Source organism: Petromyzon marinus, chromosome 38, assembly GCF_048934315.1.
Source record: "Petromyzon marinus isolate PM22_M1 ecotype Great Lakes invasive population chromosome 38, UKy_Petmar_22M1.pri1.0, whole genome shotgun sequence".
In the NCBI taxonomy this organism is placed as follows: domain Eukaryota; kingdom Metazoa; phylum Chordata; class Hyperoartia; order Petromyzontiformes; family Petromyzontidae; genus Petromyzon; species Petromyzon marinus.
Window position 1 is genome coordinate 6,558,740 of NC_133704.1, and position 26,224 is coordinate 6,584,963.

General features: G+C 44.2%; 2 protein-coding genes and 1 long non-coding RNA gene across 6 annotated transcripts; 1 reads left to right on the forward strand and 2 right to left on the reverse strand.

Moving 5' to 3' along the window:
- Positions 1-5,134: 5,134 nt before the first annotated feature.
- On the reverse strand, positions 5,135-15,075 carry RCC1L (RCC1 like). Its single transcript, XM_076072596.1, has 12 exons — positions 14,848-15,075; positions 13,530-14,026; positions 12,900-13,051; positions 12,419-12,547; positions 11,619-11,685; positions 11,332-11,383; positions 10,814-10,898; positions 8,856-9,037; positions 8,316-8,403; positions 7,950-8,123; positions 6,788-6,873; positions 5,135-5,527 (listed from the first exon to the last, which is right to left on the reverse strand). The coding sequence occupies exons 2-12, from the start codon at positions 13,778-13,780 to the stop codon at positions 5,450-5,452; spliced, it is 1,344 nt and encodes a 447-aa protein (XP_075928711.1). The 5' UTR covers positions 13,781-14,026; positions 14,848-15,075; the 3' UTR covers positions 5,135-5,449.
- A 3,039-nt stretch (positions 15,076-18,114) lies between these two features.
- Positions 18,115-24,805, forward strand: SMARCB1 (SWI/SNF related BAF chromatin remodeling complex subunit B1). Of its 4 annotated transcripts, none has more exons than XM_032967793.2 (9): positions 18,115-18,268; positions 18,732-18,909; positions 20,125-20,254; positions 20,826-20,963; positions 21,553-21,680; positions 22,423-22,589; positions 23,201-23,415; positions 23,564-23,695; positions 24,207-24,805. In XM_032967793.2, the coding sequence occupies exons 1-9, from the start codon at positions 18,185-18,187 to the stop codon at positions 24,244-24,246; spliced, it is 1,212 nt and encodes a 403-aa protein (XP_032823684.1). In that variant the 5' UTR covers positions 18,115-18,184; the 3' UTR covers positions 24,247-24,805. The 4 variants fall into 4 exon arrangements, with proteins under 4 accessions (XP_032823684.1, XP_032823685.1, XP_032823686.1 ...); XM_032967794.2 differs by having other exon boundaries at positions 23,201-23,391; XM_032967795.2 differs by having other exon boundaries at positions 18,732-18,843.
- On the reverse strand, positions 21,591-22,425 carry LOC142930373 (uncharacterized). The gene is made up of 2 exons (XR_012946337.1): positions 22,203-22,425; positions 21,591-22,047 (listed from the first exon to the last, which is right to left on the reverse strand). It is a non-coding gene; the product is annotated as an uncharacterized LOC142930373 (long non-coding RNA).
- Positions 24,806-26,224: the final 1,419 nt, after the last annotated feature.

The window sequence follows — 26,224 nt, forward strand, 5'->3', positions numbered from 1 at the left end:
AGAGAGAGGGGTAGAAGAGAGGGTAGAGAGTGAGGGGGTAGAGAGAGAGAGGGGGTGTAGAGAGAGCAGAGCGTGAAATCTTCCATTTAAAAAGGGGGGGGGGTTATATAAAGCAAAGCATTAAAAAAACGAAATGATGAACGAAGAGAGGAGATAGCAAGATGCCAGGATTTGTGTGTGTGCACCTGTGCTTTGATGTTGGCACAGTTGCGGGGCACAGGTGGTGCATCTGCCAGTCATCTCTATCAGTCGACCCCTGGCACCACCAGAGTCTGTCCCCGTGCCCTCCTGCCAGCGGTCGTTCCACGCTTCGCATGGCCTTAAAAGTGCACCTCGCCTGGCACGAGCGCCGTGGGGTCGTCATCGCCACTTTGCTGGAGGTTGTTGTGCTTCGATGTGGTTTTGTGGAGTGGTTCGTAGTCTGCGCTGCGCTACGAACCCGGAGACTCGAGTTCGATTCCCGCTCACGGCCACCAGCACCAATGACGAATTATCTGAACCGGTCCTGGCCGGGCCCCCCCCCCTAGGTCGACTCAGCCTTAAATGAGTATTTGGTGCGATGTGTAAACATCGCCGCTAGGGAGACAAAGGCGGCCGGGGCTTGGTGCTGGCCACCCACCCTTCCTCGTGTGCCGTGCCGGCCTTCATAGGTGCTACTCGCTAACAGCGCTTGCCCCCCCCCCCCCCCACAACACACTGTTTAAGGTTTATGCGGGGAAATTTGTCTTTGATTTTGTTTCACCAATGCGCCACTCCCATCGTACACGCACGACCCGCAGTTTCCAATGCGGGGCATGATGCCGAAGCTAGAGGCGCAGACCCTGCAATTGCTGGCTCACTCCCACTGCTGACGGAAGGGCCTCCATCGGAGACAGCTGTATTAACAGACCCTCTCGAGCGTATTGGGCCTGCTCTTACACACTGGGCCAGACACGTCTGCAGGCTAATTTTCGCGTGCCAACGTCTATTGTACCAGCGACCCGGGGAAATCTATACACTGAGATATGAATCCCTGATCAACACTGTGGCGATATTCCATCAACCTACTCGATTTACAGTTAGGGCTTTAATTTTGTGATGTGCATGCACGGTCCGTCTTGGTCAATCGACTGCTGGATGAGGGCCTCCCCGCGCTTTGCGGTCCGTGACGGGTACTTTGATTATACTTCACCACTCATGGTCACTGCGGGTTGAAGGTAGATTTCGCCGCACTGCGCTCTACGGCCTACAATGCCTATGGATGGACACGTAACAGTCCCTTTGGTGAAGCGACTGCTGGATGAGGGCCTCCTCCCCTACGCCTGTGGAGGTCGTGGAGTGTTATTCGACTCTACCACACCACGCTCATGGTCAGCGCGGGTTTAGGTGAAGCGATAATAAAAAAAGGACCTCGATTACTCCTTACGAGCGTCACTGCAGGCTAAAAAAAAAGGTCAATTTATTATTAGACGCACGAGTGTACGCAATGTTCATGTTACATGCGGGCACGGGATCCTATGAGTGACCATGAGTAATGGCTGCTGTACAAGGCCCCTTCAGTTTGCACCCCGCTTCAGAATTTACAGTATCATAATCTTAGGACAGCCATTCATTGTGTAATGATACAGAGGTCAAGCAATTTTCTTGATTTTTGTTAATGCCGTGCTGTGATGGTTGGCACGCCGGACTTGCAAATCCAGAGGTTGCCAGTATCGATTGGCACCTCCGGTTACCTAATTCATGTACACATTTCCCGGTGCGGCAGCTGAAATGACGTGCCTGTTTCTCAAATAACCCCCCCCCCCCCGCCACCCCTGCTTCCCCCACCTCCTCAGGGTTGCCACCCTCCCCAGAGACCAAACCCAGCCGTATATTTCAGTCAACCAAGTTCTATCAATACCCATTGTTCGAAACTGAATTCAATTCATGAAGGTCTCCAAGCACGCGGAGCGAAATATTAGACATCGCGCCAAACAACACGTGGCACGGCCCGAAAAACACATCGGACAGAATTGGTCAAGTAATTTGGGAAGCAACGGTGGCTTAAAATATGTACCGCAATTTACAAAGACATTACATCAGCCCCTTTGGGACTGTGTAAATTCATCCTTTGTATTCATCAAACAGCCACAGAGCTAAATACAGTAACCCCTCCGAATTTTGTCCCTCGTGCACCCCATGTGACGCGCGACTCGGAATATGCTTTTTGGTCGTGTCCGATGATAGAGGATCTACCAGATGGTAATTGGCCATTTTAACTCAACATGTTCAATGCCAATATTGCTGTTTATAGAAACGTCTCTTTGGTATGTCTCCCCTTCAGGGGAACCACGTGCCCTGAGAACCCTGCTTAAAATATACTCCATACAGCGAGCCACAAGCCTCCAGGGATGCAAGGCACATAACCCTCTCACCACCCATGACATTATGGCAACCGCTGACTAGTACATTCAACGTTGCTTTCCTAGCACAGGGTATACAATCCTAAATGAATGCATCAATCTCAATACAATTTGGCAAACTTTCATCTCCTAGCAAGGGACAGAATATTTTGCCCACGAGTTCATATCCAGGTCACCTGAAGGGACCTAATCAGTTGTGATATCTACTGCCATGGGCTGTTGCATGAAAGGTTATACTTAAGAGATTTAAGAGATCCAAATGAATTCATCTCATGCCACGATGCCCCCCCATTCCATCCTTTTGCCCTTTACCTGACATTAGGCAATACTATATTTTGTAACGAGGACTGCAAATATTAGCTCAATTAAGATTGTGCTTTACAGAATATATATTTGGTCTTGAAATAAGGCACAGCCAACCTTCTTCCGCATGGCTGGGTCTTGGCAAGACATCCCACATTACAGGCTTGGAATTTTAATGGGCCAAATGTGTAACGAGTTTGAATATTTTAACATGTTAAACATAGACACGTATAAACAAAATGTGTAATCGAATGTGTCGTACCGTCTCGTGTAACACACGGCCACAGTGGGTCTGGCTGCCGTGCACTGCATCAAAGCAGGCCTTTGTTTTATAACCCCGCAACATTTCCCCCCTCCCCCCCCCCGATTTAAACGAAACCATTTGTAATACTTTGCACAAATAACAAACTCAACACATTCATCAACAACACTGCCCGAAAAGGCAAAAAAATGTCATAATGGCCATTTTTCATATAAATCTCTGCTATAAAAATGTATATCTATTAGAAAATAAGTCTCTCTGCTGTAAGGGTCATTGCCCACAATGCTGTCTTACATATTTCCTTTTACCAGTGTTATTCACAATGTATTGAGCTATCGTAATTTTCTTTTGCCAAGACTCAAATTACCCTCCTGGGCTATCCTCTAATTATGCAATGTTGTAGATATTAAACAAATCCTAATATACAGTGAGGGAAAAAAAGTATTTGATCCCCTGCTAATTTTGTACGTTTGCCCACTGACAAAGAAATGATCAGTCTATAATTTTAATGGTAGGTTGATTTGAACAGTGAGAGACAGAATAACAACAAAATCCAGAAAAACGCATGTCAAAAATGTTATAAATTGATTTGCATTTTAATGAGGGAAATAAGTATTTGACCCCTCTGCAAAACATGACTTAGTTCTTGGTGGCAAAACCCTTGTTGGCAATCAAAGAGGTCAGACGTTTCTTGTAGTTGGCCACCAGGTTTGCACACATCTCAGGAAGAATTTGTCCCACTCCTCTTTGCAGATCTTCCCCAAGTCATTAAGGTTTCGAGGTTGACGTTTGGAAACTCGAACCTTCACCTCCCTCCACAGATTTTCTATGTGATTAAGGTCTGGAGACTGGCTAGGCCACTCCAGGACCTGAATGTGCTTCTTCTTGAAGCACTCTTTTGTTGCCTTGGCCGTGTGTTTTGGGTCGTCATGCGGGAATACCCATCCACGACCCATTTTCAATGCCCTGGCTGAGGGAAGGAGGTTCTCACCCAAGATTTGACGGTACATGGCCCCATCCATCGTCCCTTTGATTCGGTGAAGTTGTCCTGTCCCCTTAGCATAAACCCCCCCCCCCCCTCCAAAGCATGTTTCCACCTCCATGTTTGACAGTGGGGATGGTGTTCTTGGGGTCATAGGCAGCATTCCTCCTCCTAAAAACACGGCGAGTTGAGTTGATGGCAAAGAGCTCCATTTTGGTCTCATCTGAACACAACACTTTCACCCAGTTGTCCTCTCAATCATTCAGATGTTCATTGGCAAACTTCAGACGGGCATGTATATGTGCTTTCTTGAGCAGGGGGGCCTTGCGGGCGCTGCATGATTTCAGTCCTTCACGGCATAGTGTGTTACCAATTGTTTTCTTGGTGACTATGGTCCCAGCTGCCTTGAGATCATTGACAAAATCCTCTCGTGTAGTTCTGGGCTGATTCCTCACCGTTCGCATGATCATTGCAACTCCACGAGGTGAGATCTTGCATGGAGCCCCAGGCCGAGGGAGATTGACAGTTCTTGTGTTTCTTCCATTTGCGAATAATCACACCAACTGTTGTCACCTTCAATCTTGTCCCTGACACCTTTGGAGAGCTCTTTGGTCTTGGCCATGGTGGAGAGTTTGGAATCTGATTGATTGTTTCTGTGGATAGGTGTCTTTTATACAGGTAACAAGCTGAGATTAGGAGCACTCCCTTTAAGAGTGTGCTCCTAATCTCAGCTCATTACCTGTATAAAAGACACCTGGGAGCCAGAAATCTTTCTGATTGAGAGGGGGTCAAATACTTATTTCCCTCATTAAAATGCAAATCAATTTATAACATTTTTGACATGCGTTTTTCTGGATTTTGTTGTTATTCTGTCTCTCACTGTTCAAATAAACCTACCATTACAATTCTAGACTGATCATTTCTTTGTCAGTGGGCAAACGTACAAAATCAGCAGGGGATCAAATACTTTTTTCCCTCACTGTAGAAGTGAAGTATTTTTTTAAGGAAATTTGTTTTGATAAAATATGGCTAATTTGTAAAAATAAGTCATCATCCGAGCATGATAAGTCAGACTATGTCCAAGTATGTTCAACACCATGGTATTTTACGAGTATTACTCCGTTATAAAGGTGAACTTTAATTATACTATTCATTACCGACATCTTTAAAGTATCTTATATTGTAGCAAAATGATATAAACAATCACACATTTAGATGGCTTTTAATATGAAAACAAATTCACAAAATATAACTCAAATTATTCTCAATGCTATTCCAGGCTCTTATGATCAGCCAAATTAACGGTTTTCAACAAGTTTACAAAATATACATAGCAATGGACAAATCCATGTACACTCCTGGGCATGTAACAATACACTGATTCATCAATTAAAGTGTGATCTTATTCTCACTTTAACACTGTGTCATGTGTCATGCACCTCCCCCCCCCCCAAGCTACTGAGGGAGGTGGGGGGGGGTAGCACCACAGGTTTGGTTGTTGTCCAGTCATGTCGGCAAACGTCAAATCAACGTCTTGGCCAGCGCCACAGAGTGGTCGACCCCACACGCCACGTCCACCACCTCCCCTGCAACCGTTACCTACACATGACAGTTGCAACAGGGTTAAACCGATGACAGACACAGACGATTGATTCAGTCTCAAAAATTCAGCTGTGGCGCGGCCATGCACTCTAAAATCCCAATGGTGGGTGGTGGCTGCACTGCACGTGGCTAGTAATTCAGCACTGTGCAGGAAGCAGCGACGGTTGGTGGATCACCGCACGAATGACAAAATGTTGCGCGACTCCCTTCCCGTGGGCGTCGAGGTGCAATGCCCTGGCTGGCCAGCAGAATGCAGTACAGCAAAGTGAATCACCTCTCTCTTGTAAACGGGATAGAGTGTTGTTCCCTCACGTGTGGGTTTCCTGCCACATGCATAAGACACTCACCAATTGGCCGAAAACATTTATAGAGAGAACTGCAGAGCAACTGTTGGCGCCGGCTCCCCACCTGGCAGCTGCCTTCGAGCTTGTGGTTCATCAGCGATTGCGAGATGCTATCTGCATCAACGACGGCGCGATATTTTAAGCCTAAAGGTTATATCCCCTATAATGCCGAGCTCTTTTCTGCATTCTCCAGTTTCCCCCCCAAAAACAGCATACGCTTATTAATCATATTAGCCAAACATCGCCATGCAAATCTCTCATGCATATGTACTGTAATAGCACCGACTGGTGACCAGCAGCGGAAACTGCGGTGGACAAACAGTACACACGCCGGTGAGCATAGACACGGTGTGTGTGCCGGCAGGGCGGAGGAACTGGGGCAAGGGTCATGGAGGGCCCCATCTGGAAGCCCCTGGAACCCGCTAGTGGGTCCGAGAAGGGAGGCGCGGCCAGGGCGGAGTCAGGCCGCGCTGGTACCATAAAAGTGGTCGAGAGCGTCGTCTCGTCGCCATCGTCGCTGCCGTGTTCGCTCGGTATTGCGCTGCTGGATACTAGGTTAACTATCTCGGTCAGCGCCGGCGATGTTAGACGGCTAGTGTTGTGCAGGTGAGATCGTGTGTGTTCAATAAAGAAGGTGCCTCTACAAACCTCGTCTCCGACTCAATGACACTACACATACATTAATTACCCTTATTATTTGCAATAGTATTTCATCAATAATATATAAAGTTTGCATAATTCAACATGTAACATAATGTGTTGAATGTTAAATTGTTATTGCTGATAAAAGGTCTGGACAATGCGCAGAAATTTTACTTTTTTTCTCTGATTTGATAGACACGAAGAGACAAATTCCTTTTGGTTCGGAACGTAAAGAATAGAACTTCAAATGAAAGATTCTTCACCGACGTACCCTCCATGGGAAGTACTGGTCATCTGGCCGGCCTATTCCCAGGCACCCGCGCATGTTCTTACCCCAGCTGAAAAGTTCACCGCGAGCTGAAAAAGTGGAAATAAAACACATCGGGAAAGATAAATAGGCACATAAAAATGCAATAGACACTACGTATACGCGTGTACTAATAGGCTTGTATAACTATAAAATATTTAGAAAAAATATTTTCATTTTACCAGGTAAGGCTCAGAGCTATACAGCTCTTTTTGAGAAGCGACCTGGCCATAAATGATCGCTCAACGAAGTGGCTTATCACGGGGAAATGTAAAGCTGCCAAATTCTCTTAACGAATGTTTTTAAATGTGGAGGGAAAAACCAGAGGACCCAGAGAAAAATCCATGTGACGACAGGGAGAGAGACGCGCAAACTCCAAATATAGAGGCGTAGGGCTGGGATCGAACCCACAACCTCCTGTATACCTAGTGAGGTAGTTAACATCTCGCCACCACGACACCCTTGTGTAATAAGCGTGTATGCACAAGTGCTGGCTGGTCTACTTCAATAACATTGGCTGGTCTACTTCAAACAACAGCAGCAGTCGTCAGTGCTTTAGAAGCGTTGGAAACGTGAGCTGCTTATTCAGTTTCTGAAGAAGTTCCCAGCATGTGGAGCGAAACGTCAGACAAAGTGTCAAAAAATACGCGGTACAAACCCAAAAAAAATCACACAGCTAAGTATCAATTTATCTCCCACACCCCCCAGCGATCTGATGACTTGTCACAATTCAGGGTCACGTTTTGATTCAAGAATGACGGGTTTTTTGGAGCTGTGGTGCAGTGAATCCGGTGACCTGAGTTGTATTCCCAGCTATGGCTAACATAAACGGTGAGGGATATCTGAACTGTTCCTGCGCCATGCCTTCAACAAACCCCACAGCGAGCAATGCGATGAAGTATGGTCAAACACAAGTCCCATGAATGACACGGTATGGGGAAGCCTTCCAATTCGGATATCACTCACCATGGATGTTCACCGTGGCCAGAAATAAAATTCGTGTTGTGGGGTTCATAGGACAGTGCGATAACCACTACGCTACTACTCTCCAAAAATTCGAAACAAATGACAACTGACCGCGTCAACCCCCCCCCCCCCCCTCCCTGGCCCCCACCCCACACCGTACTATTCACGGCAGCAAAGTGGTGGAGTCCACAACGAAGCGTCTTCACTCTGATGTCGGGGTCGAACTCGGTGCGTCCGAACAGAGAGGGTGGTATCTGCTCGGGAGTCTCCGTCTCCGAGAGCCGAGGCCCCTTCCCCAGGATCCCGTATCCCCACACGAACACCTCGCCCTCCTCTGATGGCGGTCACGGGAGAAATCAAAGAGGGATCAGTGTTGTCGGCAAAATATCACTCGGCGTGAGATGATACACCCACCTCCATCGTCCCCGCCTTTCAGTAAATTGTCGCGATCGACTAATGAATCCGTATGTAGGCCGAACGTAGGTGAAACAAAGCGGGGCGAAAAAAATATAAACCGATTTCTCACCGTTAAGGATTCCACAAATGGTGCCACCGGCAGCTGCCATTTTCACTTTCCCCACATTTTTAAGCGGTATGTGTTTGGGAACATTTATCTGCGGAGACATTAACACCCGTCAACGTAACAACTTCGCAGGATCAGGGCTTGAGCGTTGGGTGAGTCTAGTTGGTAATGTGAGACAGCCAACTTGGTCAAACATTTATGGCCAAATCACCAAAAACGCACCTGATCTCATCATATCTCAAAAGACAAGCAGAGTTAAGACTGGACAGCACATTGGATGGGTTACCACAACGCATAACACAGGTATTGTAGGATTCTGTGGGGTTACGTCAGCAGAGGGCAGCGCAGACAAATCTATTGCTGTATGATATTATGCTTCACCATCTACGCTTCCCACCTTAACCAAACTTCAATCACCAGCATGGTGTAATATGACCAAATAACTCCTCACGACCAGCACGGCGTGGGTAAGCCCTCATCGAGCGGTGGATTGAGAAAAGAGCTGTACATCGTGCACACCTGCACCTCGTCAAAACGCCATACCTGAACGGCATCTGTGATGGCAGCCAGCTGCCGGTATTCCGAGTTGCCCCAGCCAAACAGCTCTCCCGACTCACTGACTGCCAGGCAAAAGTCTCCGTACGACGCCACCTGGGCCACCGGCTCACCCGACAAGTCACCTCCGAGCCGTTTTGGTGTGCTGCACATCTCATAGCTGCCCAGACCTGTGGACGCAACACGTGACGACAATGTGGACCGCTCTACCTTCCATTGTGAACGATGGGAAGATTTAATTGATCCATGTATGTCTTTAAAATATTCCTCCTATAATGTCAATTGTCTATTGTCCGTGGGCAGATCATCCAGGTTGTGGATTCACAGTGGTTGCAAAAAAAAGTGTTTTTCTAGGTATGCTGGTTTCATTATTTTCTGCTCCGCAATCTGTTTACATTTTAATTTACCAGGTAAGGCCCACTGAGCTATATGTACAATTTTCAGAAGCACCCTGGCCATCAGAAATGATAGCTCAACGAAGTGGCTTATCATGTCAACATTTATAGCAATCAAATACTCATTGAGAGGTCACAGACTCGGTGCCCACGTGACCACAAAAAAACGATTACTTTAAAAAGCAATAACAAACAACACGTTGCACAACTTCACCCCCATAATATATTTTTTATAGCTTAACGTTTTGCATTTTGCATGTTTTTGTGTGATTAGCACCACACTTCCCCCCCCCCACCATTTCCACCAAGATACATTACATTGATTCACAGTTAGATCATTTCCAAATTCCAAATCCCTCCGAAAACTAAGATGCACCTGAATATTTATTTGAGGTATTCAAAATAGAAATATGGAATTTTTCGATTTAAAGCTTTCGTGACTGCAAGGATTCATCTTCTTTGGTTCTTTCGGTAAAGTCACGTAGAATGAGAATAAAATAATAAATTTATAAGATAAAATAACGCAATAATATTCTCACGACGTTTCAGCCACAACACAAGCGGCCTTCATCAGGTGAAGGGACGAGACTGGAGGACAACTCCAGCGCTGTCCTCCAGACAGTCTCGTCCCTTCACCTGATGAACGCCGCTTGTGTTGTGGCTGAAACGTCGTGAGAATATGATTGCGCTATTTTATTTTATTATTTTATTATTTTATTCTCATTCTACGTGACTTTACCGAAAGAACCAAAGAAGAGAAATATGGAACTTTCATAAATGTGCCTTCGTGAATGATGCTCATTACGCATGGAATTATGAGGCAAACAATGTCAGCTTCAAACAAATAATTAGTCATTATTCATATAAATCATTCGTCTCTTCATATATTATGTATGTAAAACACTCATTATGCACCGTTGTGGCATATTCTTAAAAATAAAAGAAAAACATGACTTCCGTTTTGTATAACCACAGTAAAAAATAATGTTTTAGTCTGTTAAACTATTGCTCTTCTCGCAGGATTTGTTTAAACAAGGAAAACCGGTCCAGTTTGTTTGCTTAAACAAATGTACATTTTATACGTAGGCTTTTGTGGCCAATATATTAACAATGCTGTTTTTGTTAAATCGTGTGTGGATAAAAATCTATAGTTAACAATTGACATACCCACGCGATCTAAGCAAAATAAACTAAATATGAATTATAAACAAATGTTGCTGTAAGGCCAATAAATTAACATAAAAAACATGTTCTTAATGTTTACACTTGCCATTTATTCTTCATATTAAATAATTACATTTTTAGTCACCATAACCTAATGATTTGTTGTTGAACACATTAATTGCACTTTCAATTCGAATTCTGTAATTTAATCTTAGATTTTTATTTATGGAAGCTTGTATTCTCGCTCTATACCGATGACCTCCTTCCTCTCCACGTTATGTAATGAAATACGACACACGCAATCCATTCACACGGTATATTGTTACATGGCATTTGTGTGTCAGCGTGACGAGAGGAACACTGTTAGAGGACACCATTCGCCCTTACCAGTCTGGCCATCTGCACCCCAGCCACAAGCATACAGCTCGCCTTTCTCCGTGCGGAACAGGCTGTGGTCCTGCCCACACACCACCTGCAATGAGGAAGTGTGTTATCAGAGATTGTAGAGCAGTGTGGTGAGCATACTGCCGAGCAGTAGGGATCTAGGCAACGCAAATAATAGGCATGTGATGGTTCAGCCTATCACCACCCTCCAGCGATTCAGCCTAGAAATTCGACTCCACAATGAGATATTTTCGTCTAATTTTTAACGTCTCATTTGAAATGTCTCCTATTCCCTACGTCTCTTTTGTAGCGTTTTGCTCACTCCACCAACCTGAATGGAATAATGATGTTTTTTTGTCTAGTTGTTTTTCACCAATAGTAGCAAATTAAGAGGGTGTGATCCAAAAAAACTAAAAACGTTTTAGTTTGCATATTGAGTGGCACCCTACCGCAAGGGTAGACTCGGCGCTTAAAAAAAACAACTTCAGTGAGATTGTGACAGCGTTTCACTTGTGTCTTACCTCCACTACCTTCCCTTCTATGCCCTCAATTTTATGTATTAATCTGCTGCCCCTGTAATGAAAGAAAAGGAAACAACAATATCATGCTTAAGCATGTATCAACATCATGCTGAAGAATGTATCAACATCAGGCTAAAGCATGTATCAATATTCCCAAGCATATAATTTCAAGCATGTCATTCATTATTTCACGTCACAATATGAAAATTTTCAGCGTTACACATGAATTTGATAATTATAATACTTAAAAGTGAATGCAATCGTATATTATTCAATAAAGTACTTACTTATAAACTTCATCCTCAATAATTACTCTCCCACACTGGCCATAAGCGTTGTTTCCCATGCTGAAGACTGCAGAAAAAAATATATTATATAAATAAGTAATTGCATTTATTCTACATCGACAAAATATGCATTAATTCTTTATCATTACTCATGATTCCATATCAAGAATATCACTTTGTGGGAAGTGTCATGTGGATAGAATGACCGTTGGCACACTGATGTGGAATTTCCAACACTCATTCAGGGTTTGCAAGGGCAATTTGCATTACCCCATTCTCACTTGATGAGAGAGAAGATCTCAGTAGACAATACTGCAATTCTTCTTTGGTTCTTTCGGTAAAGCGAGCGCTGTCCTCCAGACAGTCTCATCCCTTCACCTGATGAAGGCCGCTTGTGTTGTGGCCGAAACATCGTGAGAATTTTATTGTGTTATTTTATTTTATTAATTTATTATTTTATTCTCATTCTACGTGACTTTACCGAAAGAACCAAAGAAGATGAATCCTTGCAGTCACGAAAGCTTTAAATCGAAATACTGCAATTGTCTGCTCACGTCACTGCTGGTGGAAGAGCTTCTACTCCACACTGGCTTGGTGTGATTAACTACACTACTCATTTGTATCACTAGGGTGCTTAAGAATCGTTTCCGTTGATACAACTGCCGCGCTGGGAGATCAAATCGAACCAACGATCTCTGCATTACAAACCCACGGCAGCGTCACCCAATCAAATAATGTCTTATTTTAAAGCACACGATTTCTGTAGTCACGTGCCCCCCCCTGCCTCGTCCCGTTGGCACCTCCTTCGTTGTCGGTGAGGACCAGGGAGTGCGCTCTTCCGCACGCCACCTGCAAGACGCGCGTCTGCTGATGCTCCACCAGCGGAAGCGGTACCGGCGATGGCTCGAGGATGTAATCGTAACTCTTCGCTGTAAAAGGTTAAAAAGAGTAAATGTAGGAACGCTTTAAACCTTCTTAAAAAGCATTAAAAAATGTGAGTGCGTTCACGGCTGCTGTCATTGCTCGTAAGAGAGCAGGAAAACTGTCATCTAATTTGTTTACAATCAAGCATTATAGTTATCTGACATTTAAATGATATAAATATTTCCTAACCTTGGTCATTACAAAACTACTCCTCATTCTAACCTTAAGCTAATAGGTCAATGATAGACCTATGACCTTGAGATTATAAAAAGTATATTTTGATAAGTTTGGCCATTACAACATTCTGCCTCTAGTAATTCACTGGTAGCTCACAAATGAGAAAACCGATTAACTCACTTCTGTCACTCCGGCTCCTGTGAAAGCCGATCTGTGAGTCTATGTTCAACCCTGCACCCCACAGCTTGGTGAGGTCCTTGGTTTTGGAGGCCAGCAGAGTGAATCCATAACCACATGCTGCCGAGATGATCTGTTTTTCACAACGGGTTTTAGGAAACATTCATGTGGATGTATCTGTTTAGTTAAAAAAAGATGTGTTTTCGAGTTGCATCGCTTATTATTCGGCATGATGTCCACAGTTTCGTTCCACGTACTGGGGAGTTTATTATATTGTCTACAGTTTCTGAAGTAGCTCCCAACACCTGGAATGAAACGTCGCACATCGTGCCGAAAACGCAACGAAGAGCTAAATATAAGTTGTATTGACACATACAATGATAGACCATGCACGACTGCCATTCTTTTGAACTACATTTTAGAGAACATCAGTAAATGATCTTCTTTGGTTCTTTCGGTAAAATCACGTAGAATGAGAATAAAATAATAAATTGATAAAATAAAATAACACAATAATATTCTCACGACGTTTCACGCCGAAACAATAATATTCTCACGACGTTTCACGCCGAAACGTCGTGAGAATATTATTGTGTTATTTTATTTTATCAATTTATTATTTTATTCTCATTCTACGTGACGAACTGTATCTTCCGGGGCTTGTGCCTCTTGGACACGGGCGACACGAAATTTGGGATGCCCAGGGCGCCCGTGAAGGTGAAGCCCCATACAAACACACGGCCCTTGGGCTTGGCGTTGCGTCCCACGTACTTCGTCGCTGTCGGGGCCTCGTCCTCCTGTTTGGCGTCGCAAAATGCCATCCGGGAGTGCAACCCGGCCGCCACTGGCCGCAATGCAGCTCGCAGGCCGCTGGGCAAACGCATCGTCACGGCCAAGACTGCTTATTGCTTGCGAGGGCTTACGAGTGGGAACACATCCACAGCTAACAAATATAAAAAAAGCCTCGCTTCCGAGACAATCCGTCTGTTGTGGCAGTTTACAGTAATACTAACTCACAACTATTGCCAGCTTGCAGCAGAGGCAGATCACGAATGAGAAGGTTCGTAGTGGATTGCTGCTCTCAGCTCACAGTCTTGGCTTCGGTGTCAGCTTATGGGACAGCAGTAATTCTGGACAGAAAACGGAAAGACAAAGTTCTTAGCGCACGGCAGTGTGGAAGGGACATCATCCACGTGGTTCTGTAAAAAACATTGACAGTTGTGTTTCGATTTAAAGCTTTCGTGACTGCAAGGATTCATCTTCTTTGGTTCTTTCGGTAAAGTCACGTAGAATGAGAATAAAATAATAAATTGATAAAAATAACACAATAAAATTCTCACGTTTCGGCCACAACACAAGCGGCCTTCATCAGGTGAAGGGACGAGACTGTCTGAAGGCCGCTTGTGTTGTGGCCGAAACGTCGTGAGAATTTTATTGTTATTTTATTTTATCAATTTATTATTTTATTCTCATTCTACGTGACTTTACCGAAAGTACCAAAGATTGACAGTTGTGGTTGGTGTAGCCACCTAATCAATAAAATAAGACATTTGCAAACTGTAGCTTCAACAGCCACATCTGCGTACCGAACGCGCATTGGGGCAGTGAAATCGTATCTGTAGTTGGTGTCAATATTGACTTAACTGTTCGTGTTTATTTTTAATTACGGACGGACGTAATTTAGTCATTGTTTACAAATGCATTAGGATCGTCATTCCTCAAATATATTGACTGCAGGACATTTTCCAAGTGTTCTAGCAAATGCCAATTGAGACGTTTCCAAATGTCAAACCATTTCTGGACGGTCTCCTTACGCCCAATTGGTTATGGGGGTTCGTTTCAACCATTTCTCACCACATATTAGGCAGTGCACATTGAAGGGAGAGACCTCAAGGCCAGGTCAGATACAATTTGACACTCGTGTTAAGCCGTGGCCGGGAATCAAACTCACGTCGTTGGCTTCATAGCGCGGTGGGAGACCACTGAACCCGCGTGCAATTTCATCTAAAGCTTAAGTCCGCCGTCAACAGCATTACACGAGAGAGTGGGTGTATTGTAACCGTGACAGATTGCAAATATCGAAGCGTGCGCGTTCGCAATTGACGGAGAACCACCAACCAGGCCGCACGCTCACTCGTGGACGCTGCCATCTTTTTGTTTTGCTCCAAAATCTCGCGAGACCTCGCGCGCGCGATCTCGCGAGACCTCGCGCGCGCGATCTCGCGAGACCTCGCGCGCGCGATCTCGCGAGACCTCGCGCCCGCGATCTCGCGAGACCTCGCGCGCGCGATCTCGCGAGATCTCGGCGGTTGAAGAGGTGGATGGGGTGTGCGAGAAGGAAAGCAGAGATGAAAATCCTCTGATGTGAAAGCAGCTTCACAGAGGATTACGGAAACAAAAAATATTTCCCAAACACATACTTCTTTGGTTCTTTCGGTTAAGTCACGGTAGGGGAATAAAATTAATCACGACGTTTCGATCGCAACACGAGCGACCGTCATCAGGTGGAACAGATACAGCAGGAGAGAACTGCTGTATCTGTTTCTATTTTATTTTAGGGGCCATCCATAAATGACGTCACGCACCTAGAGCGGGGGGGGGGGTCAGACATTTGTGACGATGTGTGACGAGGGGGGGGGTGGTTTGAGAAATGTGACGTCACATCAAAAAGTGCAACTTTAAATAAATATAGACCACACGTTCTACTTAATTAAATAGACTTCTTTTTAATAAATGTTTTCTCCTGCAACATCAGAGTGCAGCGCCACATTAAATACGCGCTACAATGACAATAGTTTAAAGCGATTTGAAGATTGTTTTATTTGGGGGGGGGGGCAGAGCTTTGTGACGTCATAGTTGAGGGGGGGGGGGTCTGACTTTTTGTGACGCCGTGTGACGAAAGGGGGGGGGGGGGTCAAAAATCGTCCAAAATCGCGTGACGTAATTTATGGACGGCCCCTTACTGGCGAAACGTCGTACTCAGATTGTACATGTTGTGGATTTGCTATCCAACACACAGCCGGTGTGCTGCACTAGTGACGCATTGGCATTTGGCACGTTCTGTTTACGTGACAAATACCTTACTAATTGGCTTTGTCGGGTGGTGGCGGGTTTAACGACACATTTATCTATTTACGTGATAATAAACTCTATATTATGGATATTGGTCGCGAAAGCCTACGTGTTAAACGTGGCCTTAACATAGCAGTCAACCTCATAGGGGTTAACCCCCCCTATTCTTGTACAGGGAAATAGAGTTTTTAGGTCCATACGGCGTACAGCCGTTTCAATACGGGCAACAATTGTGTTTTTTGTCTATTTTGTTTGTATTTCTCCCTTGTGATGGGACTTTGTAGGATGAACGTTGAGATTTATAACGGGCACTGGGTGACCAATAACGTCTGAATTGGTCTGTAATAAAGGTAGGGCACTAATAAGGGGTTGACAAGTTATGGCCTTAAAATACAACGAGGCGACGTTTCGGGCAATGGCCCTTCATCGCACAACAAAAAACAATTGCGTTAAGAAGGCAGCATTATTGAAGAATGCGTTTATTTGTATTTTGTTATATGGTCACTTCCAACACAGTGAACGTGCGTTGAGAGTGATTTGGCTTTTGCTATACATTTCCACACGATACAGTCACTTCGTTGAGCTATCATTCGTGGCCAGCTCGCTTCTGAAAAATATCCACTATGTTATATAGCTCAGTGGGCCTTACCTGGTAAAATTATTTTTGGTTTCATGAAAAATTACCAGCATTACCAAGGACTGTATCGTAATGGTGTTGATCACGGATGGTTGAATCTGAAGGTATACCCCTTCCTTTCATGTCACACAGCTCAAGAGTCCATAATACAGGTTTTTTTTTTTTGGGGGGGGGGGGGTTACAATACGTAAATTATCCGTTCTTTTCCGTTAAAAACGAGTCCCATATAAAGTGTTAACATTATATTGAAGCACGCTGTATTATGGTCCATGATAGATTGTCCGTTTTAACTCAATGTCATGGGACCTCCCTTTGCCAGTATCAAAATATAATAGGTTTTACCCAACTGGCATTAAAACAGATGTTAGAACACCAAACTAAAACATTTTGCAAGGAAACAAGTCTGCATTAACCACATATACTTGTGAAGTGTGAACATGCAAAAAAAAACATGCTCTGATAGAGTTACGTAGAAGGGAAACAATAAAATAATAAAAATATAAAACTAAATTCTCACGACGTTTCGACTGCAACACAAGCAATCATCATCAGGTGTGAAAACAGCAGCAATGATTTTTTGAAAACGTGGCGTTTTTTTCTTAACGTTAAAACAAAAAACGCCACTTTTTCAAAATTTCCTTGCTGTGGTTTTCACACCTGATGATGATTGCTTGTGTTGCAGTCGAAACGTCGTGAGAATATTATTCTTTATATTTTTATTATTTTATTGTTTCCCTTCTAAGTGACTTTACCGAAATAACCAAGAATATGAATCCCTGCAGTCACGAAACATTTAAATCAAAATGCTCTGATAGTATAAGCATTTTTATTCTTGTTTTTTTCAGTAAAGTCACGTAGAAGGAATACAATAAAAGAAAAGAAAAATGTAAAACAATAAAATTATCATGACGTTTCGACTGCAACACAAGCAATCATCATCAGGTGTGAAAACCACAGCAATAACATATTTTGTATATGCATCGTCGTTTAAACGGATTGGTCCACACCAGAGAGCTTTCTGTAGAGCCTCGTCTCAAACAGTGTTAGTATGTGTGGTTAATGCAGACATGATTCCTTGCAAAAAGTCTCAGTTTGGTGTTTTAACATCTTAACACGCCTGTTGTATTGCCAGAAAGGGTGAAACCAATTCTTATAGTAACTCAACAATGTGGTTACTGGCATATGGAATCGATTCCGCATTGTAATCCATACCACTTTGTTTACGATAAACTCGCGTTGTAAAACATTGGATTCGATTTTCTCATCGAATCGTTATCTCTTTAGGCAATCTTAGATTCTCACTAGTACTCCAACGTTAAATGCATTAATCGATTCCACGATATAACCGGCTTCGCGGTCAGCTGAAATATGTTCCGCATGCGCTGCGTGCTAAAAGGGGAACACCTTCACAAAGATAATCCTTTTACTTAATGCTGCGCACACTTTAAAATTGATTCTCATTTCGTAACGAAACGCCTTCACACTCGCTCATCGATTCACCAAATCGATTTCGTGAATCTAACATTTTAGGAATCAGAATCGCCATCTTCATCCGCGCCGCTGTTTCTACGCGGGAACAATGGCGCTTAGTCGGACGTACGGGCCCAAACCCATTAAGTTCCAACTCGAGGACGCCGGAGAATGGTTCATGATCGGCTCCGAGGTGAGGGAGCAGACGTACACAAAATACATTTCACCCCCGATCGGATCGAGGGAGATACTTGCACGTTTGACCGAGACACAACTCGCTCGGACTCCGGCCTCGTCTGAATGGGCCGCCGAGGTTCGGGACGGGTTTCCCCGCGGGGTGGCCAGGCGAGCTCGGTGGATGAGCCTGTTACCGCCAGGCCGCAGCCATTATTCATTGTAATTTGTGGATATTTTTTTTATCGTACGTATGGTAATTACATTTAATTGTAATGTAGAGTCTGGGTCCTTTCTTATTCCACTGTTGAATAAAGACTTCCCCGCTGCCAGTGTTGGGAGGTTTTTGACCATACTTCACCACTCTGGTCATTGCGAGTTGAAGGGGAGAGGCCCAGGTCGGGTTTTTGGTTACCAGAGAAGAAAAAATGTTACGTACATTTTTGTGTCATTGAGTCGTTCATTCGTCTGTTTGTTTGCAGGTGGGGAATTACCTGCGCATGTTCAGGGGCTCCCTGTACAAAAAGTACCCATCGCTATGGCGCCGCTTGGCCACAATGGACGAGCGAAAGAAGATCGTCGCCTCGTCGCACGGTGAGGCGACGAGCCGTTGGGAATGGGGACAGTGCAGGGGCAAGGCGAGGACGTCAGACGACAGATGTGAGAATGGGGACATTGCAGGGGCAAGGGGAGGGCGTCACACGACAGATGTGGGAATGTAGACACTTCAGGGGCAAGGGAGGGCATCAGACGACAGATGTGGGAATGTGGACACTTCAGGGGCAAGGGGAGGGCGTCACATGACAGATGTGGGAATGTGGACATTGAAGGGGCAAGGGAGGGAATCAGACGACAGATGTGGGAATGTGGACACTGCAGGGGCAAGGGAGGGCATCAGACGACAGATGTGGGAATGTGGACACTGCAGGGGCAAGGGGAGGGCGTCACATGACAGATGTGGGAATGTGGACATTGCAGGGGCAAGGGAGGGCATCAGACGACAGATGTGGGAATGTGGACACTGCAGGGGCAAGGGAGGGCGTCAGACGACAGATGTGAGAATGGGTACATTGCAGGGGCAAGGCAAGCGTATCAGACGAAAGATGTGGGAATGTGGACACTGCAGGGGCAAGGGCAGTCCGTCAGACGACAGGAGTGGGAATGGGTACATTGCAGGAGCAAAGGGAGCGTGTCAGATGACAGATATGGGAATAGGGACAGTGCAAGGGCAAGGATAGTATGGTTGCATGAATATGAGCCCAGGGCATGTATGTAAATACTGTATGTTGAACTTCTTTCGCACCGTACATAGCCAACCCTGCTAATCGGAGGTGCATCGGGTTAGGACGTCGGATGACAGATGTGAGAAGTTAAGAATGTAAATGGGGGCAATGGAGGGAATGATGAAGAGATGTAGACAGACACTGCGATGGCGGGATGAGATTATCAGATGTGAAGGTGCCTACTGGATGTGGGCGACAATAAATTAAATTCGAGTCCAAATTTTCCCCCAAAACCTATAGATTAGCTCAACAGTGTTATCCTTGCTTTCTAACAAGTTTAACCCTAACAGTCCTGATGATTCCTTGCTAAAGGTTTCTGTTTTTGTGTTTTAACGTCTTAACACCTGTTTTATTGCCAGAAAGGGTAAAACCTATTCTTATAGTCCTGGTAAAACCTATTCTTATAGTCCTGATAAGTGTTATCATCAGGGTGAGAGCTAAGATTTTTTTAATTTGCAACCTAATTCCATGGTGCCACTATCTTTTGTTGTGTCAAAATTCATAATGGAGATGTTTTGACGAATAAACATAATGAAGATGTTTTGACGAATAAACATTCCACGTGCTTGACATTTGTTGATGTTTTATACAGACCATGGCTACACAACCCTGGCCACCAGTGTGACATTGCTCAAGGCCTGCGAGGTGGAGGAGATCCTGGAAGGCAATGATGACAAATACAAAGCAGTCTCCATTAGCACTGAGCCACCTGCCTACCTTCGGTGAGCTGTGAGATGATGCAAAACCAAATTAAAAAATGCAGCAAGAGAATAAACTCGTGAAGAAATTGTGGCCAGCTATAGTTTGTTCCCCTGATTTATGTCAGCTCAATTAAATTAACTATCTTAGTTTTTTTCTCCTACATTGGCTGCCTTGCAGTTGAGACAGCCTTATGTCTGATATGCTTACGTACAACATAATACATTTGTCTGCCGGGCAGCACTCATTTATGGAATGTAGAGGAAAGCAAGGAGACATTTTATCCGGAAAAAAGCTTGGCAGCTTTAGCATTAATGTGTTATGTACAAACTATAAGGTGATGAAAACATTTGAACTATGTTCATGGTGAGTTGTGCGCCGCCGAATGGATAGAGCACAGCACTGTACCTAATGTAAAGAAGTGATTCGGTGCTTGAGGAACGAAGCCTACAAAGCCTTCAGTCACCTTTGCAATTGTAATTTATTTCAAATAAAATCACTTAATCCATCGGACAGCTTGGTACCAGCTTGTTTAGCTTCCTGCACCGGATGTTTGGCTGGTTCTTTAATGAGTGACTCGTCGGCACTTTTCAGAGAGCAGAAGCCAAAGCGGCCGAACCAGTGGGTGCCAGCGATGCCCAACAGCTCTCACCATCTCGACGCAGTGCCTTGCTCCACGCCCATTAACCGCAACCGCATGGGCCGCGACAAAAAGCGCACTTTCCCGCTCTGGTACGTTGTCCATCAAGAGTACCTTTCAAACGTGCATGCACACGGTTACATTGTGGTGTAACTGGTGCTAACTGTCAAGAGAGGTAAGTGTAAATAGAAGGGTATTTTAGTTAGGAGTTATGTTTGTATTACAGCATGGTTCAGAGAGTGAGACTAAGCAGTTTGAAAGATGTGAGCATTTGTGCACAGGTTTCTTAGATAATGCAAATAATTTCATGCCAAGATCTGATAAGCAATGTGTAAGTCTGAAAGGGAACACGGCATGTAATTGTTGTAGATAAAAGGAAAAACACATTTGCACTGGATAGGACAGGTGTGGAGGATGGCTGGCGACCGAGACAGGCGTTGGAATGGTCCCCACATGTCTGGTGACTAAGGAAGAATGCCTCAGAGCAGATGGTGGGATACTGTCAGGGCATATCGTTGAAGGTCATGGGTCTACTGTGCAGCATTTGTGGGATCTGAGATTGCAAGTGTTGGCGAGCCGTGTTGTCTTTGACAGCTTTGGCCATGGTGACATCTTGAACTTTGAATTATAAGGAAAGTGCAATTACAAAACTATTTATGCACTATACATTTTGTGTGACAGTTTCGATGACCACGACCCGGCAGTGATTCATGAGAACGCGATGCAGTCCGAAATTCTGGTGCCCATTCGTCTGGACATGGAGATCGATGGACAGAAGCTCAGAGACACTTTTACGTGGAACATGCATGGTGAGAACTCATTAACTTTATTATGACTCAAACCATGATATTGGGGCTGAATACATTGAACACGTCTCTGTTGTGTAATGTTGTCCAACAAAGAAAATATATATTCTTAGCTCTTTCGGTAAAGTCACGTTGAAGGGAAACAATAAAATAATAAAATATATATAAAACAATAAAAAAAGAAAATATAAATATGATTGTACAATTTGCACCATTATATAACACTATTGTGACTATAAGAATAGGGTTTTTCCCCTTTTTTTCTGGCAATTAAAACTGAAACCTTTTTACAAGGATTCATGTCTGCATTAACCACAATACCTGCAGTCAAAATGCAAATAAAAAACATACTATGATAATATATGTGACTCTTACTGGTAGGAACGAAGTTGTAAACTGAGTGTACCAGCCTGCAATAGATTAATGCGTCCGTCCGTCCCCTTTCAATACTTTAACGAAGTGAAATCTCGTGCTGTTGGGTGTAAAAAAAATTCCAATGTTCCTACCAGCCCACCCTGCAAGGACCTGTTAAGTGCATAGTAGACAGCTAACATGCATCATTGTCAGATGAAAAAAACTGTGGTATGTATGTGACATTTTTTTCGCACCATACGTAGCCAACCGTGCTATGATCGGAAGTGCGGGGGAAGGACAACAAACGAAACACTAAAAGCAGTGCTAAAGAAATTAGTTTTCAGTGTGCTTTGTAGATGAGAGCAGTGATGATGATTGTTTTCATTTCCAGAGAAGCTGATCACGCCAGAGATGTTTGCCGAGATCCTGTGCGACGACCTGGATCTGAACCCGCTGAGTTTTGTGCCATCCATCGCAGCTGCGATTCGCAGCCAAGTGGAGGCCTTCCCTACTGACAGCATCCTCGACGACCAGAGTGACCAGCGGGTCATCGTCAAGGTATTTCATTTGCAAGCTTGCAACCACCTTTGTAGTTCTCCACAGTTGTCACAGATAGTTATAAGTGAGTATTCCCACATCTACCAGGATGTTTGGTCATCGTGGAAGAGTATGCCAAATGCCCTCGGGGCTGTCTAGTGGAAGCACTTCCTTCAGCAGTAACTTAAGATAATTATAGGGCTGCATCTTTATCTTTTTATTTCGTTACGGTAGATTTTTTTTTAAAATTAAATATGCGGTATGTATTCACAACTCGAAAAATTAAGCATGTGAGAAACCATTTTATATAACAATTATGTGGGTGGCTTTATGGAAAAAGGCCTACTGAAATTCCCACTTTACGAATTCTGAAATGCACGTGTAAGGTTTTGATCATGCAGTATGAATGGGTACACTACAGTCGATCGACAGGTTGCATGTGGTGAAGGGTTTGGTTGCTCCCACCTCTGCCAGCGTGGAAGAATAGGCCAAAATAGCCACAAGAGGGGCTCTCTCGAGCTCCTCTAGTGGAGATCTTTCCGCCCCAGTGGCATATGCTTTGAATACCGTGCATTGATTTGTTTTGTGAACATGAAATCTAACCTGATTGTCTCTCTCTCGTTTGTAAACAGCTCAATATCCACGTGGGGAACATCTCGCTGGTGGATCAGTTTGAATGGGACATGGCAGAGAAGGAGAACTCGCCGGAAAAGTTTGCGCTCCGGCTTTGCTCGGAGCTGGGACTGGGTGGAGAGTTTGTCACTACTATTGCCTACAGCATCCGTGGCCAGCTCAGCTGGCACCAGCGCACGTATGCCTTCAGGTCGGTGCCACGCCCTTGCAAAAGGTGCGTGTGAATGTTTTATTAACCATTGGATGTGTTACGTGTTTGGCACGTAAGTGAATATCCTCCTAGGGTTGTATTCGTGGTTTCGTCATTGCCATTGTCGATTCTCACGCTATTATTATTAATAACGTGTGCTTTTTTTTTTCAGTGAGAACCCGCTGCCGATAGTGGAGATTGCCATCCGGAATGCTGGCGATGCCGATGCCTGGTGCCCCTTCCTGGAGACCCTCACTGATGCTGAGATGGAGAAGAAGATTCGGGACCAGGACAGGAACACTCGGTATGAGTTTGTGGCAATAAGTTTACATGAAGAAAACCAAGTCGATTATATTTGTAATTTTCTTAGTGACAGCCAATTTATAAGATCAGTCATTTCAGTTATACACATGTCCTGTACTTAAAATAGGCAAAGCATCAATGCTATACTGATGCTGTATTTTTGTTCACGTAATATTTATTCACCTGGAATCTGCCCAGTCATGAAATTGCGGTACTGAAGCAAAGTTCAGCCTGATCCGTAATTTGAAGTGACCGCCAAATTTAACTGGTTGTTATAGGCGATCAGGCTGCGTGGTCGGCAACAGAGGGCAGTGGATATTGTACTGTGTTCTTTTCTATGCATCCACGTGCATGCTGCCTTCAAACCACGTAGACTTACGTAATGACACAAATGTGTGTGTATTATTTGTTTATAACATGTAATATTTATTAACTTTGTACCCTGTTCCTTTACAATATTCTTAACTGCTGTTAACTATTTTTATGCTTCTTCCTGCACTTCTGTTACACAGGCGTATGCGACGACTGGCCAACACTGCTCCGGCTTGGTAGCTTTCTGCCACTCCTCATCAAGACAGCTGCTGTAATATTGCCTGGAAGTTGGACACACGTCTCTCTGCCCATAGATATTCAACTTTGTGTAGCATATAGTTTTCCTTTTGTATGTATTTTTTTTAAACATTAAACTATATGGTATAATTGGATATTGCTCTTGAAGCGTTAATACTATTTAATACTGTATCCATAAAGCCAAATGTTAAACATTACACTGTTCCCAGCATCTTGTAATTTACCTTCATTGTTTATGGTATTTTTAAAGATGGCATATATATGATGAAACCAATTATCATTACACTTCTTGACATTTTGGAAAATATACTTTTGCCGCTTCTGTTTGTTTTGGGGTCAAAACTGTGTTTAGTGTTTTCATTGTTTTTCAAGGAAGATACGTTACGTGTTTCCCCCCCCATCACATGCAGCTCTTTTTAGAACAGCTGTCATTGTTGAAACATACTTGAGTTGTTTGCGATGAGTTTAGCTTTCATTTTCATTCAGATCTGTCATGTTAAATACATTTTTAAAAAATAATAAAACTTGATTTGTTTTCTAACTTGGAATGTCTGTTGTTAACCTTGAAATGAATATGCAAACTTCTGAGTGCAATCTATTCTGAATTGGGAGTAAAGGTTTAGGCTGTTAAAAATTACCCGGTCAATACATTCAAATGAATTGACCTCTGCAATAAACTAGAAAACTTTACTCTCAACTTAAAGCTTTCGTGACTGCAGGAATTCATACTCTTTGGGTCTTTCGGTAAAGTCACGTAGATAGAAAAAAAAATAAAACACGACGTTTTGATCGCAACGCAAGCAATCGTCTTCAGGTGAAAAAATACAACGGGCGGACTGCCTCGGCACGTGACTTTACCGAAAGACCCAAAGAGTATGTACTCTCAACCTTACGTCAAGGCTTTTGTGTTAATGAATACAATTCTTTTGAAGGAAGGTAAACTTTGTGAGGTTAATTCTGTTTCAACACCAGTAATCTTTAAATGTGTGTGGGGTGGGGGCTGCTGACCAAGGATCCCCAAGTGGGGCTAACGTATTACATAGGATTACTGGTGATACAATCAAATACCATTTCCCAAAGCACTTGAACCTTTTCCACTGAGCCTGGTTTAAAAAAAAAATCTGAATGTCATGCGCCTAAATAGAGGTCCAAAGTCCTTTGTACACGTGTAGTGACTTCATAGATGTCACCATGGTGTGGGTGCAGTACCGGCCCTAGAGGAGCATGCTGTGCGGGTAATGACATCAAGGGGATGTCACCAGGCTGTAAGGGCAGTACCGGCCCGAGCGGGCAAGGTGTGTGCCGACCCGAAGGGAAGGTCGGGCAAGGCCATGACAGTCTAGTTGACCCGGGTGGACACGTGACCAGTTAAGGCAACAGAGGGGCCCCCAAGGAAGGGGCTGTGAGAGTCACGTGATGGAACCGAGGTTCTTCGGGAAGGTTCTGGAAGGGAGGCGTTGGCAGGGGTGGAGCAGGTCACGCCGGAGAGAATATCAGCCGAACCCCGAGAGGGTTCTGGGCTGTCCACCCCGGAGAAGAAACCCTTCGTCTCCGTTCTGCGGCCCGCGAGTCTTAAAGCACGTGGTCCGAGCAGTATTTTGTTAGCACCGGTCCACGTTAGTTGTCACGTAGTTATCCAGGGTGGTCACCACCCTAGGTCGTTGTGCTAAGTTGTCTGGTTGTGTTAAAGAATAAAATACACTGCCTCCGGGTTGAAGAGTACGTCTCAGTTGAACCCACTACACACGTACGTCACTAGACTTTACAATGGATTTCTTAATATATATTTTTCCGTTTGGTACGTCTTGGTATTTAGTTCTCAACATGTGCAGCGACACGTTGGACATGAAGCTTAAAGTTTACTTTGTTTAACCAGGTAAGAAAAAAAATACGTTTGATTTGCAAGAATAATCGCCATGCTGAACGACTCACCTACTTTAACGGAAACGTTAGACTGTTC

Excerpts from the sequence above, each read along its gene's own strand:
- RCC1L (XM_076072596.1), bottom strand. The coding sequence starts at position 13,780 with ATGCGTTTGCCCAGCGGCCTGCGAGCTGCATTGCGGCCAGTGGCGGCC. Across the intron at positions 11,384-11,618 it reads ATTGAGGATGAAGTTTATAA|GGGCAGCAGATTAATACATA; the intron begins GTAAGTACTTTA and ends CTTTCATTACAG. Across the intron at positions 8,404-8,855 it reads CCATCACAGATGCCGTTCAG|ATAAATGTTCCCAAACACAT; the intron begins GTATGGCGTTTT and ends ATGTCTCCGCAG.
- SMARCB1 (XM_032967793.2), top strand. The coding sequence starts at position 18,185 with ATGGCGCTTAGTCGGACGTACGGGCCCAAACCCATTAAGTTCCAACTC. Across the intron at positions 18,910-20,124 it reads GAGGACGTCAGACGACAGAT|ACCATGGCTACACAACCCTG; the intron begins GTGAGAATGGGG and ends TGTTTTATACAG. Across the intron at positions 23,696-24,206 it reads GACCAGGACAGGAACACTCG|GCGTATGCGACGACTGGCCA; the intron begins GTATGAGTTTGT and ends TCTGTTACACAG.